Source organism: Mobula birostris, chromosome 17 (genome assembly GCF_030028105.1).
Source record: "Mobula birostris isolate sMobBir1 chromosome 17, sMobBir1.hap1, whole genome shotgun sequence".
Taxonomy (NCBI): domain Eukaryota; kingdom Metazoa; phylum Chordata; class Chondrichthyes; order Myliobatiformes; family Myliobatidae; genus Mobula; species Mobula birostris.
In genome coordinates this window covers 6,277,536-6,290,217 of record NC_092386.1, presented here as the reverse complement: position 1 = coordinate 6,290,217, position 12,682 = coordinate 6,277,536, and the positions used below count along the sequence as shown (strand labels likewise).

The window sequence follows — 12,682 nt, the reverse complement described above, 5'->3', positions numbered from 1 at the left end:
TTTAAATAGTTGGTGAAGAAATATTAATTACTACAGGTTTAAGTGTAATTCAAAAGAAATCTACATATGTAATGATTTTGCATAGTTAGACCCACAGAGTATTATTGGATGGCAATAGTGGGGTAGGAGAGACGCAGTGATTAGGACCCCAAACAAAACGGGAATAACAATGACAAATTTAAGTACTGATGTTTTTCTAACTTTAAAGTCATTAGAACTGACACAGCTTGGTGTGGCTTGTTAACCCAAGTATAAGAATCATGAAGCAAATCTGGGTTTATTTTCGAACTTGATTATAATTACCTCCCAGTTCGAACATAGAACACAAAAAGCAGGACATTGCAGGTTCTTCAGCCCATGATGTTGTCTTCTTCTTAAGCCCATCTTCCCTACCGAGGCATTGGCTGCCGACAGCAGCTCGCTAGACTCCTTTGTCCTGGGCATTCTTTTAAGTTGTCCCCTTCTTTGAAAATCCTTCCTCTCCCAGGGATGAGGTCTTTGGAGCTTTATAGAGCTGGCTGAGTTTACAACTTCCTGCAGCTTTTTCTGATCCTGTGCCGTGGCCCCGCCATACCAGACGGTGATGCAACTGATTAGAATGTTCTCCATGCAACACACATCAAAGTTGATGGTGAACGCAACAGGCCAGGCAGCACCTCTAGGAAGAGGTACAGTCGACGTTTCAGGCTGAGAACCTTCATCAGGACTAACTGAAGTTCCCCTCCTTTCAACCTTAACCCATGAACTCAAGTTGTAGTCCCAACCAACTTCAGTGGGAAAACCCGCTTGCATTTACCCTATCTCCACACCTCAGAATTTTGCATATCTTTATCAAATAAATAGTTATAAAATAACTATGTGTATAATTAGAGGTTGTGATCTTTGAGGAAGAAACTAGCTGCTTGGGGGTCAGGGTCAGAATTTGCACAAAGTTGGAATTTTTCTACGTGACTTGTAACATTCAGTGTTATATTCCAATATCCACACTTGAAATGTGTGGAATATTTCCTGTAATTTGTTTTGTTATATTTAAAAGCCAATGCAGTACTGTGTGTACCCACAATGCAATGCTGTTTGTAGCATTTTATAATCCCAATTTTTACCAATGAAAAATCATGATAATGTGATTGCAATACTTTGGGAAATTTATAAACTTCATATTTATTATTGCAATGTTTGCTTTGTAAATGTAAACATCAAGAGATTTTTTTATTCTTAACAGAATTATGATGTTCAGCTTATTTCAAAACTTTTTAATATTTCAGATATATTTTCACATTCTGTTAACTTAATTTTAATGTCAGTTCTTATGTTTTGATCAACTATATTAGATTGGTTTTTCTGTTAAATTGTAAAGCAATTTTTATAGATTTTTCACTAAAATTATTTTCAGCTGCAACATTCAGTGTTTTTTTTCACTAGTAATAACTGATTCCTCTTTTGTCTTATGGTTTTATCCAAACTTATTTTTAAGGAATGTTATTTGCTATTGAAGCCAATTTGTCATCCAATTTTATGATTGTTCAAACCCTTTCTTATTTTTTTGTATAAAATCAATGTTTAACATTTACATAACTTTTGACTTTTCAGGTAGATGAAACGATATAAAATTTTTTGCATGCTTTTCATATAGTTATGCATTGTCAATAGTTTTAGCATGCAATGTTGTGACACTAATGTGGCTGGTACATACAGCGTGCCAATATGCTATTGTAGAACTCAGCAAAAATACTTTAGCTCATGAAGACTGGGAAGAATAATTCAAACTACATTTGTGTTGTCTTATTGTTTAACTTTACTGCAAATTAAACTGCAGTGAAGTTAATTGCATGTATCATTGCATGTTCTGTTGTGCGTTTGCAATTCATTCTTTGAGAGGAACTGTATTGAGCAAAAGCATTTCACAATATAAAGCTGCAATGTTCACGGCAAAGTATAATATTTAGTGACTGGAGTTCAACAACAATCCATGAGTCATCATTGCTTGTTTTTCCTTGTTTTTTTTCTCTTTTGTGCACGTTTTACACAGTAGGTTTGTTGAATTGTGTTTGCAGTAAGTAGCACATTAAGTTCAAGTTTATTTGGAAGAGTTTGGATCACTTTCTATTCTGCATGCTTCAAACTTTAAACTAAATTTATTATCGAAGTACATATAAGTCACCATATCTTACCCAGAGCTTAATTTTCTTGTGGGCATTCTTGAAGGAAATACAAAAATCACGAGAATTATCTGGCATATGAGTGAATTCTAGCAATAATTAAACATAGGTAAATACAAAATGAACCATTGGGCATGAATTACTAAATCTAGTTTTCAGTAAGGGTGAGATGTTCCTTTTTGCTAATTTTGCTTCAGTCTCATCTTCTTGTTCTATACTCCTTTCATTTCTTCTTTAGTCTTCCTCATCAATTCTCTAAGATCCTTCTTGACTGCTACAAATGCTCTCAGTGGCCACTTTTTTAAAGCACTTCCTGTATGTCCTGTGTATGTCGTGGTCTTGTACCTCCTGTGTATGTTCGTAGTCCTGTACCTCCTGTGTATGTCGTGGTCCTGTACCTCCTGTGTATGTTTGTGGTCCTGTACCTCCTGTGTATATTCGTGATGCTGTATATCTTGTGTATATTCGTGGTCCTGTATGTCCTGTGTTTGTTCGAGGTCCTGTATGTCCTGTGTCTGTTCGTGGCCTTGTATGTCCTGTGTCTGTTCGTGGTATTGTATGTCCTGTGTCTGTTCGTGGTCTTGTACGTCCTGTGTCTGTTTGTGGTCTTGTACATCCTGTGTATGTATGTGGTCCTGTATGTCCTGTGTTTGTTCGAGGTCCTGTATGTCCTGTGTCTGTTCGTGGTCTTGTATGTCCTGTGTCTGTTCGTGGTATTGTATGTCCTGTATCTGTTCGTGGTCTTGTACGTCCTGTGTCTGTTTGTGGTCTTGTACATCCTGTGTATGTATGTGGTCCTGTATGTCCTGTGTCTGTTCGTGGTCCTGTATGCCCTGTGTCTGTTTGTGGTCCTGTATGTCCTGTGTATGTACATGGTCCTGTATGCCCTGTGTCTGTTTGTGGTCCTGTATGTCCTGTGTATGTACGTGGTCCTGTATGTCCTGTGTCTGTTCGTGGTCCTGTATGCCCTCTGTCTGTTCGTGGTCCTGTATGCCCTGTGTCTGTTTGTAATTTTCTGCTGCTGTAGCCCACCCACTTGAAGGTTCAACATGTGTGTTCAGAGATGTCTTCTGCATACCACTTTTGTGACATGTGGTTATTTGAGTTACTGTCACATTGAACCAGACTGGCCATTCTCCTCTGAACTCGCTCATTAACAAGGCATTTTTGCCCAGAGAACTGCCACTCACTTTTTTTTTTGTTTGTCGCAACATTCTCTGTAAACTCTCGAGAGTGTTGTACGTGAGAATCCCAGCAGATCAGGAATTTCTGAGATACTCAGACAGCCCCAGAAAAACAATCATGCCACAGTAAAAGTCAGTCAAATCACATTTCTCCCCCAGTCTAATGTTTGGTCTGAACACCAACTGAACCTCTTGACCATGTCTGCATGCTTTAATGCATTGAGTTGCTGCCACGCGATTGGCTGATTAGATATTGTATTAATGAGCTGATGTATAGACGTACCTAATGAAGTGACCCCTGAGTGTATATTCGTGACAGCCTGGCCTGCTGCTAGCCTTCCACTTCCTGACAGACTGAATTCTCATTGAAGATTTGGCCAGATGATGGTGAAGCTGAACATCAGCCATGATCTAATGATGCCAGAGCAGGCTGGAGGAGATGAATGTTCTACTCCTTTCCTAATCAGCAGATGTTCTCATTTGCAGTGATAGTGATATTTATGATTTTCCTGTCCTTCTCCAAAATTCACTGGCCTCCTTTCTTCTCCATGAAAACACTTCAGTCCATAATTTCAGGATTCAAGATTGTTTAAAGTCATTTCCTGTACTCAAGTTTAAAGGAGAATGAAATAATTGTTACTTCAGTTCCCTTGCCGTCTTTGGAAAGAAGTTCTTTACTTACTTAATTTAATCTTAAGTACTCTGTATTGGTACGTTTGGTAATTGTAGGCTGAACATTTAAGGTCTGCAAGGTAAATACTTGTTTATGGAGTTTCACTTTCACTCAATACTTCCTTTGTGCATGATGTGTTTGATTAATTAGAAGAATGAACGATGCATGTCTGATAAAGTTACAGCTTCTGGCTGGTGGGAAATGGGTTGTATGTTCAATGTCACTCTTATTCCTCATTTGTAGGAGAAACTTTGCTACTCTGGATTGAAAGGACTTCCCCAGGAAGAGGAAACATTACTGTTGACTGGCAGATTAATGGGCGATATGTCCAAGAGAACTTTGTGGATTTTAGGGGGACCCTTTTTCTATCTGAGGTAAATGATAAACATGCTTTGTGAAATTTACAGAACATAATTAGTTACTTCCTTCATTTGATGTGCACTCCTGTTAGTTGCAGTGACATGTTAACAGAGCAGTTGGTGTAACACTGTTTTGAAGCCAAGGTTCAATTCCTACTGCTGTCTGTAAGGAGTTTGTACGTTCTCCCCGTGTCCGTGTGGGTTTCCTCCGGGTGCTCTGATTTCCTCCCACAGTCCAAAGGTGCAAGGCTTAATTGGTCTCATAGGTGTAATTGGGCAGTACAGTCTCGGGCCAGAAGGGCCTTTTACCATGCTGTATCTTTAATTAAAATAAAAACTGTAGATACTGAAAATCCAAATCAAAAGAGAAGATTCAGGAAGCAACCAGCAGATCAGATCAGGCAGCATCAGTGGGGAGAGAAGCTTTTACAGGTCAAGGATGCTTCATTGGATTGGGAGAAGTGAGAAGGCAAGCATGTTTTAAGCTGCATGGGGGTGGGGGGAGGGCTGAGAACAGAAATTCCTCTTTCAAGGTTGTATTGCAAGTTTTTTCTTATTGACCTTAAGTTTTGATGTTAGTCTACATTTGGACCCGTGATTTTCTCTTTGTTTTCTGTCATTCTAATTATGTCTCTGATCCACGTACCCCTGCAGGGCATCCTAAATGCATCCCTTCTGGTCCACATACTCGAGGATGATATCCCTGAAGAAAAGGAGGAATACGGAATTATTTTGTCAAATGTCAGAACTCAAGGTAACGAGTCATTGATTATGTTTGTGAGATACAGGTCAACACACACAAAATGCAGGAGAAACTCAGCAGGTCAGGCAGCCACTATGCAAATGAATAAATAGCCGACATTTCAGACGAAGACCCTTCATCAGGACTGGAAAGGAAGGGGAAAGGTGCCAGAATAAAGTGGTGGTGGGGAAGGGAAGGAGGGCCAGCTGGAAGGTGATAAATGGGGCCAGGTGGTGGGGAAGGAGGATGAAGTAAGAAGCTGGGAGGTGATAGGTGGCAAAGGTAAAGGGCTGGAGAGGAAGAAATCTGAAAGGAGAGGAGGCTGGACCATGGGAGAAAGGGAAGGAGGAAAATACATTTGGTGGAACTATAATAACATTGGCAAATGCAGTAACCGCTCACTGGGTCAGACAGCATCCACAGTATGAGAAATGAAGTTTACGTTCAAGGTTGTGGAAGATTTAGAGGAAAACCTGAAGTTCCCTGGTCTGCTGAGTGTTTCTTTCATTTTATGAATCATTCTAAATGCCTCCCTCAGTGAGGTTGGGTGAGAATCTAATGACGGCACCTTCCAAAAACGATGCCTGAAGATGCCACACCACCCAGGACATGGCCTCTTCTCATTACTGACATCAGGGAGGAGATACAGGAGCCTTTTTAGATTATGAGAACACTCAGTCCTCGTTTATCGTCATTTAGAAATGCATACATGCATTAAGAAATGATACAATGTTCCTCCAGAGTGATATCACAGAAAAACAGGACAAACCAAAGACTAACACTGACAGAAGCACATAATTATAACATATAGTTACAGCAGTGCAAAGTAATACCATAATTTGATAAAGAACAGACCATGGGCACGGTAAAAAAAAGTCTCAAGTCCCGATCAACTCGCGAGTCCCCAGTAGCAGGTGGCAAAAGGGAGAAACTCCCTGCCATAAACCTCCAGGCACCGACAACTGCCGATGCCTTGGAAGCAGCCGACCACAGCTGACACTGAGTCCGTCCGTCCGAAAACTTCGAGCCTCCGACCAGCCCCCCCAGTACAGCCTCCCGAGCGCCATCCTCTGCCGAGCGCCTTCGACCTCGCCCCGGCCGCCGAAACAAGCAAAGCCGGGGATTCAGGGCCTTCTGCTCCGGAGATTCCGGACCACACAGTAGCAGTGGCAGCGAAACAGACATTTCAGAGGTTTTTCCAGATGTTCCTCCGTACTCTCACGTCCGTCTCCATCAAATCAGAATTGTGCACGGTCCCCTACTTGACAGATTACAGATATCATTCACCAGAGAGGCCGCGCGCGCTGTGTCGTGCCGCCATCTTCTCCTCCTCCTCCTCCGCCTAAAGATAGGCACTCAAAGTTTCAGGAACAGGTTCTTCCTCTCCACAATTGGTTTTCAAGGGTCTGTGAACACTACTGTGTTATTTTGCTCCCTTTATTTTTAATATAATCTCATTGAAATGTATAGTAATTTTTGTATGTTTTGCATTGCACTGCTGCCACCAAACAAAAAATTTCACAATATATGTCAGAGATAATAAACCTGATTCTGAGTCTTAAGAGAGCTACGGGAAAATAAACAAGAAAGGAGGAATTTTTCCCTCAATTGGACCCAATAATGACGTGGATTTTTATGAAGAGTGATTTGTGTCTGAATTAGGATGGTTTACTGTCAACAAATTTGAATGGCATTCTCTATCTGTACTAACAGCACAAGCAGCAACAACATGAATAGTGAAGTGTGCCATTTGGGTTAACAACCAACACACCCAAGACTGTGCTGGGTACGGCCTACGAGTGTGGCTGCACATTTCGGCACCAACATAGCATTGCATAGTGTTCAGCAGAATGTCAAAAGCAGCAGCAACAACAACGGAACAAAACAAGACAACAGCAAAACAAGCCCCTTCCCACCGCATCCCACCCAACCACTCATAGACACAGTCAGGCTTCTAGTCCCAGGGCAGGCCACCTTTGGGCCTCCGGTCCTAGGCCCCGGAGTCAGACTTGCAGACACCGAGCCTCACATCTCCAGTCCCTGGCCTGGACTCACAAGGTTGACCTTTGGGCCTCTACATCCGGACATGCCAATTTCTTTCTTCAGCCTTTGGGCTTTCAACCTCCAGATTTACCAAACTCTGGACCTTGACCTTTGACTCTGCCCTCTGACCTTCACCGACCGCTGGGGGTTGACCCCAGTAATGATTTGAAATATAATGGTTGCACTGATAATTAATCTGTGTGTTAAAGAAAAGTAAAAGATTTTCTTTCTCTCTTCTTTGACAGGCATTCCCACAATGGGTGCTGCTGTTCTTGACAGTTTGGGATACAAAGCCATTCTTACAGTGGAAGCCAGTGATGACCCATATGGAATAGTGACATTTTCTGAATCATCTCGCTCCATTTTTGTTAAGGAAGGCAACAGCATCATTCATCTCTTTATCAGGAGGGATTTTGGAACCCTTGGTAATGTACTATTGTTCGTAACAAATTAAATATATCAAGTGATAAACACAAGAGATTCTGTGGATGCTGGAAATCCAGAGCCACAGACAGACAATACTGGAGCTAAAGTGGTCAGGCAGCATCTATTCAGGGGCTCCCAGCAAAGACAAGAAGGTCATTACAGTGAAATTCATTGCTGGTCTGGGTACCAAAGGGGTGACAGAAGTGCTGTGACATTCATTCATTTTGGTTACATCTATTGTATGAGTGCCAAGTGTCATGAACGGCAAGGCCTTAGAGTGTATTGAGTGTTTGATGGCTCTCGTCCTGTACTCGCTGGAGCTTAGAAGAAAGAGGGGGGATCTCATTGAATCCTATCGAATATTGAAAGGCCTAGATATAGTGGATGTAGAGAGAATGTTTCTTATAGTAGGTGAGTCTAGGGATAGAGGGATGTCCATTTAGAACACAGATGAGGAGGAATTTCTTTAGCCAGAGGGTGGTGAATCTGTGCAATTCTTTACCACAGACGACTATGAAGGCCAAGTCATTGAGTAAATTTAAAGTGGAGGTTGATAGGATCTTGATTACTAAGGGTGTCAAAGGTTACTGGAACAAGGCAGGAGAATGGTGTTGAGAGGGATAATAAATCAGCCATAATTGAATAGCAGAGCAGATTTGATGGGCTGAATGGCCTAGTACTGTTCATATGCCTTATGGTCTACGATCTAGATGAACAGAGGGAATTTGTAGTACATGAATTCTTAAAGTCTTGTGCTGATTTAAAAAGAAACAAATTTATTAAGTGATACAGTGCTGAGTAAGGCTTTCCAGCAATCTGAGCCACGCCACTCCAGCACCCCTGACAAACCCATTTAACCCTAACCCAATCATGGAACAATTTACAATGACCAATTAATCTACTCAGCAGTACATCTTTGGACCATGGCAGAAAGCAGAGCACCCGGAGAAAACCCATGAATTTCACAGGGAGGATGTACTGAGACTTCAGAATTGAACTCAGAACTCTGGACCAGCCTGAAATACAGTAGTGTCGTGCTAAATCTGAAATAATTCCTCTCTGACATCCCACAAGCTTTCATCTATTTCATCAATGTTGAATGGCATAGTTATGGTGGAATGTTACTTAAAGACTGAGCTTGCAATTCCGTTTCAATAGTTCAAAGGTTCATTTATTATCAAAGTATACAGCTCTGAAATCCTTCTTCTCCAGATAGCCACAAAACCAAGAAAAAATAGAACAGCAACATGATCATCAACCCCCAGATCCCCCCCGCACAAAAAAAGAACAAAATTAGGACAGAAACATTGACCCTCAAATCCCCCTCCCCTGCGCATAAAAAACGACAAAGATCAAGCGGAAAGCGCAATATGAAAAGCTATAAGACTGGTAAAGTCCGTAGTCCATATCCATGCCCCAAAACACAGAAAAACCTCAGTAACATTCTCTGGCCCAAGGCCACACAGGCTCCCCTCTCCGGCAGAAGAGCGATCCCACCAGTGATCGAAACGCAGGCAGCTGGCGCTCACCTTCCGCATTAGCCGCGATGTTTCAGTCTCTTCCATTGCTTTAATCGGTGAAATGGAGTCAAATGTCTCCTCACCATGAGGGCGATTGCCTCCACAAATCTGCTCGAAGAAAGCAAAGTGCTGAAGCACCCAAACTATGTCCACACTGCAAATCACAGGCTCCCACAGTGATCTTCTGTTGGAGTCCATTTCTGTTGTCTCTCCTTTATGGAAGTTTTCCTTTGTTCTTCAGGAGCAATTAACATCACATTTGAGACTGTCGAAGGATCTTTGCTCCGTCTGAACCAAACTGATGATGGATCTCTGGCTGAGCCTGGTCTTGACTTTCTGCTCACATCTGGTTTTGTTACTATGGAGCAAGGAGAATCCACTGCAGCTATAAATGTCACAATTTTAGAGGTAAATTTAACCTCTTTCCAGAGAACTTTTATAATTCAGTATTGGTTTATTGTTGTTACATGTACCAAGATAAACTTCAGTTGATCTTTGTCTAACATACCGCAGTTTGTCCCTCATACTGCTCATACAGTTCAAAACAGGGCATTGAGGTAGAATAAGGTAACACATTAATGATGTGGATTAAAGTGTAAAGCTACTGAAAAACGATAAAGGTAAACGATAAAGTGGAAGACTATAACCAAGTAGATTGTGAGTCCAAGAGTCCATTTTATTGTACAAGTGGCCTGATCAAATGTCTGATAACAACAGGATGGAAGCAGTCCTTGAGCCCGGTGGTACGTGCTTCTAGGCTTTTGTATCTTCTACCCAATAGGATAGAGGAGAATAGAGAATGTCTGGGCTGGGTGGGATCTTTCCTTGTGTTGCTGCTTTACTAAGGCAGTGAGAAGTGTTGACAGATTCCATGGAGGGGTGACTGGTTTCTGTGATAAGACCATAAGCTATGGGAGCAGACTCATTGAGCCTGCTCTGCCATTTCATCATGACTGATCCAATTCTTCTCCCAGCCCCAATCTCCTGCCTTCTCCGGTATCCCTTCATGCTCTGACCAATCATGAATCTATCAGCGTCGGCATTAAATATACATAAAGACTTGGCTGCCACAGCAGCCTGTGGCAAAGAATTCCACAGATTCACCTCTCTCTGGCTAAAGAAATTCCTCCTCATCCCTATTCTAAAAGACATCCCTCTATTCTGAGGCCTCTGGTCTTAGACTTTTCCACCATGGGAAACATCCTCTCCACATCCACTCTATCGAGGCCTTTCACCATTTGATAAGTTTCAGTGAGGTCACTCCTCATCCTTCTGAATTCCAGTGAATACAGGCCCAGAGCCATCAAATGCTCTTCATTTGACAAGCCAATCAATCCTGGAATCATTTTCATTTTTGAGAACCTCTTTAGAACCCTGTCCAGTTTTAGCACATCCTTTCTGAGGTAAGGGGCCCAAATCTGCTCACAATACTCTAGGTGAGGCCTCATCAGTGCTTTATAATGTCTCAACATTACATCCTTGCTTTTATATTTGAGTCCTCTTGAAATGAATGCTAACGTTGAATTTGCCTTCCTCACCACTGAATCAACCTGCAAATTAACCTTTAGGGAATCCTGCACAAGAACTCCCTTTGCACCTCAGCTTTTTCTATTTTCTCTCCATTTAGAAAATAGTCAACCCTTTCATTTTTTTCTACCAAAGTGCATGACCATATATTTCCTGACACTGTATTTCATCGTCATTTTTTGCCCATTTTCCTAATCTGCTTAATTATCTACTTTTTCAAAACTACCTACCCCTCCACCTATCTTCATATTGTCTGCAAGCTTTGCAACAAAGTCATCAATTCCATAATCCAAATCATTGACATATAATGTAAAAAGGATCGGTCCCAACACAGACCCCTGTGGAATACCACTAGTCACCAGCAGCCAGCAAGAAAAGGCTCCCTTTATTCCCATTCTTTGCCTTCTGTCAGTCAGCCACTGCTATATCTACGCTAGTATCTTTCCTGTAATGCCATGGGCTCATAACTTGTTAAGCAGCTTCATATGTGGCCTTCTGAAAAATCCAAGCACACAACATCAACCAATTTTTTGTTGTCTATCCTGCTTGTTATTTCTTCAAAGAATTCCAACAGATTTGTCCGGCAAGATTTTCCCTTGAGGAAACTATGGTGACTACTGCCTATATTATCATGTGCCTCCAATTACCCTAAGACCTCATCCTTAATAATCAACTCCAACACCTTCCCAACCACTGAGGTCAGACTAACTGGCCTATAGTTTCCTTTCTTCTGCCTCCCTCCCTTTCTTGAAGAGTGGAGTGAATTTACAATTTTGCAGTTTTCAGAACCATTTCAGAATGTAGTGATTCTTGAAAGATCATTACTAATGCCTCCACAATCTCTTCAACCACCTCATTTGGAACCCTGTGTTGTAGACCACCTGGCCCAGATGATTTATGTGCCTTCAGACCTTCCAGTTTCCCAAGAACCTTTTCGACAGTTATGGTAACTTCACACACTTCATGACCCCTGACACCTGGAACTTCCAGCATACTGTTAATATCTTTCACAGTGAAGGCTGATGCAAAATACTTACTCAGTTTGTCCGCATTTTGTTGTCCCTTATTACTCCGTCCAGCATCATTTTCCAGCCTTCTGATATCCACACTCACCTCTCCTTTTCACTTTATGTATCTGAAGAAACTTATGGTATCCTCTTTAATAATATTGGGTCAGCTTACTTTCTTAGTACATCTTTACTTAAAGACTGTTTAGTTGCCTTCTGCTGGTTTTTAAAAGCTTCCCAATCCTCTAACTTCACACTAATTTTTGCTCTATTGTGTGCTCTCTCTTTGGCTTTGACTTGTTAGCCATGATTGTGTCATCTTTCCTTTAGGATGTATATATCCTGTGCCTTCTGAACTGCTTCCAGAAATTCCAGCCATTGTTGCTCTGCTGTCATCCCTGCCAGTGTTCTTTTCCAATCAATTCTGGCCAACTCCTCTCCCATGCCCCTGTATTTTCCTTTACTCCACTGTAATATTGATACACCTGACTTTAGCTTCTCCTTCTCACATTTCAGGGTGAATTTGATCACATTATGATCACTTTCCCCTCGGGGTTCTTTCACCTTAAGCTGTCTAATTGATTCTGGTTCATTGCATAACCCAATTCAGAATAGCTGATTCCCTGTTGAGCTCAACCACGAGCTGCTTGAAAAAGCTATCTCGTTAGGATCTTCAGAAATTCCCCCTCCAGGAATCCAGAACCAACCTGATTTTCCTAATCTACCTGCTACTGAAGTCTCCCTTGACTATTGCAATATTGCCCTTTTGGCATGGATTTTCTATCACCTGTTGTAATTTGTAGGTCACATCCTTACTACTGTTTGGGGGTCTGTATACAACTCCCATCAGGGTGTTTTTACACTTGCAGTTCCTTAGCTCTATCCACAATGATTCAACATCTTCTGATGCTATGTCTCCTCTTTCTCATGATTTGATTTCATTTTTTACCATCAGAGCAACGTTGCCTCCTCTGCCTTCCTACCTGTGCTTTTGATACAATGTGTATCCTTGGTCATTAAGCTCCCTGCTATAATCCTCTTT

The 12,682-nt window shown here is 41.6% G+C and overlaps 1 protein-coding gene across 1 annotated transcript in view; it reads left to right on the top strand.

The window, feature by feature from the left end:
- Positions 1-12,682, top strand: part of adgrv1 (adhesion G protein-coupled receptor V1) — a 525,473-nt gene that overhangs the window by 160,666 nt on the left and 352,125 nt on the right. Inside the window, exons 34-37 of the mRNA XM_072281026.1 lie at positions 4,260-4,390; positions 5,030-5,129; positions 7,406-7,585; positions 9,348-9,514. Of these exons, the coding sequence (XP_072137127.1) occupies positions 4,260-4,390; positions 5,030-5,129; positions 7,406-7,585; positions 9,348-9,514 (578 nt within the window). The remainder of the gene's footprint in view (positions 1-4,259; positions 4,391-5,029; positions 5,130-7,405; positions 7,586-9,347; positions 9,515-12,682) is intronic.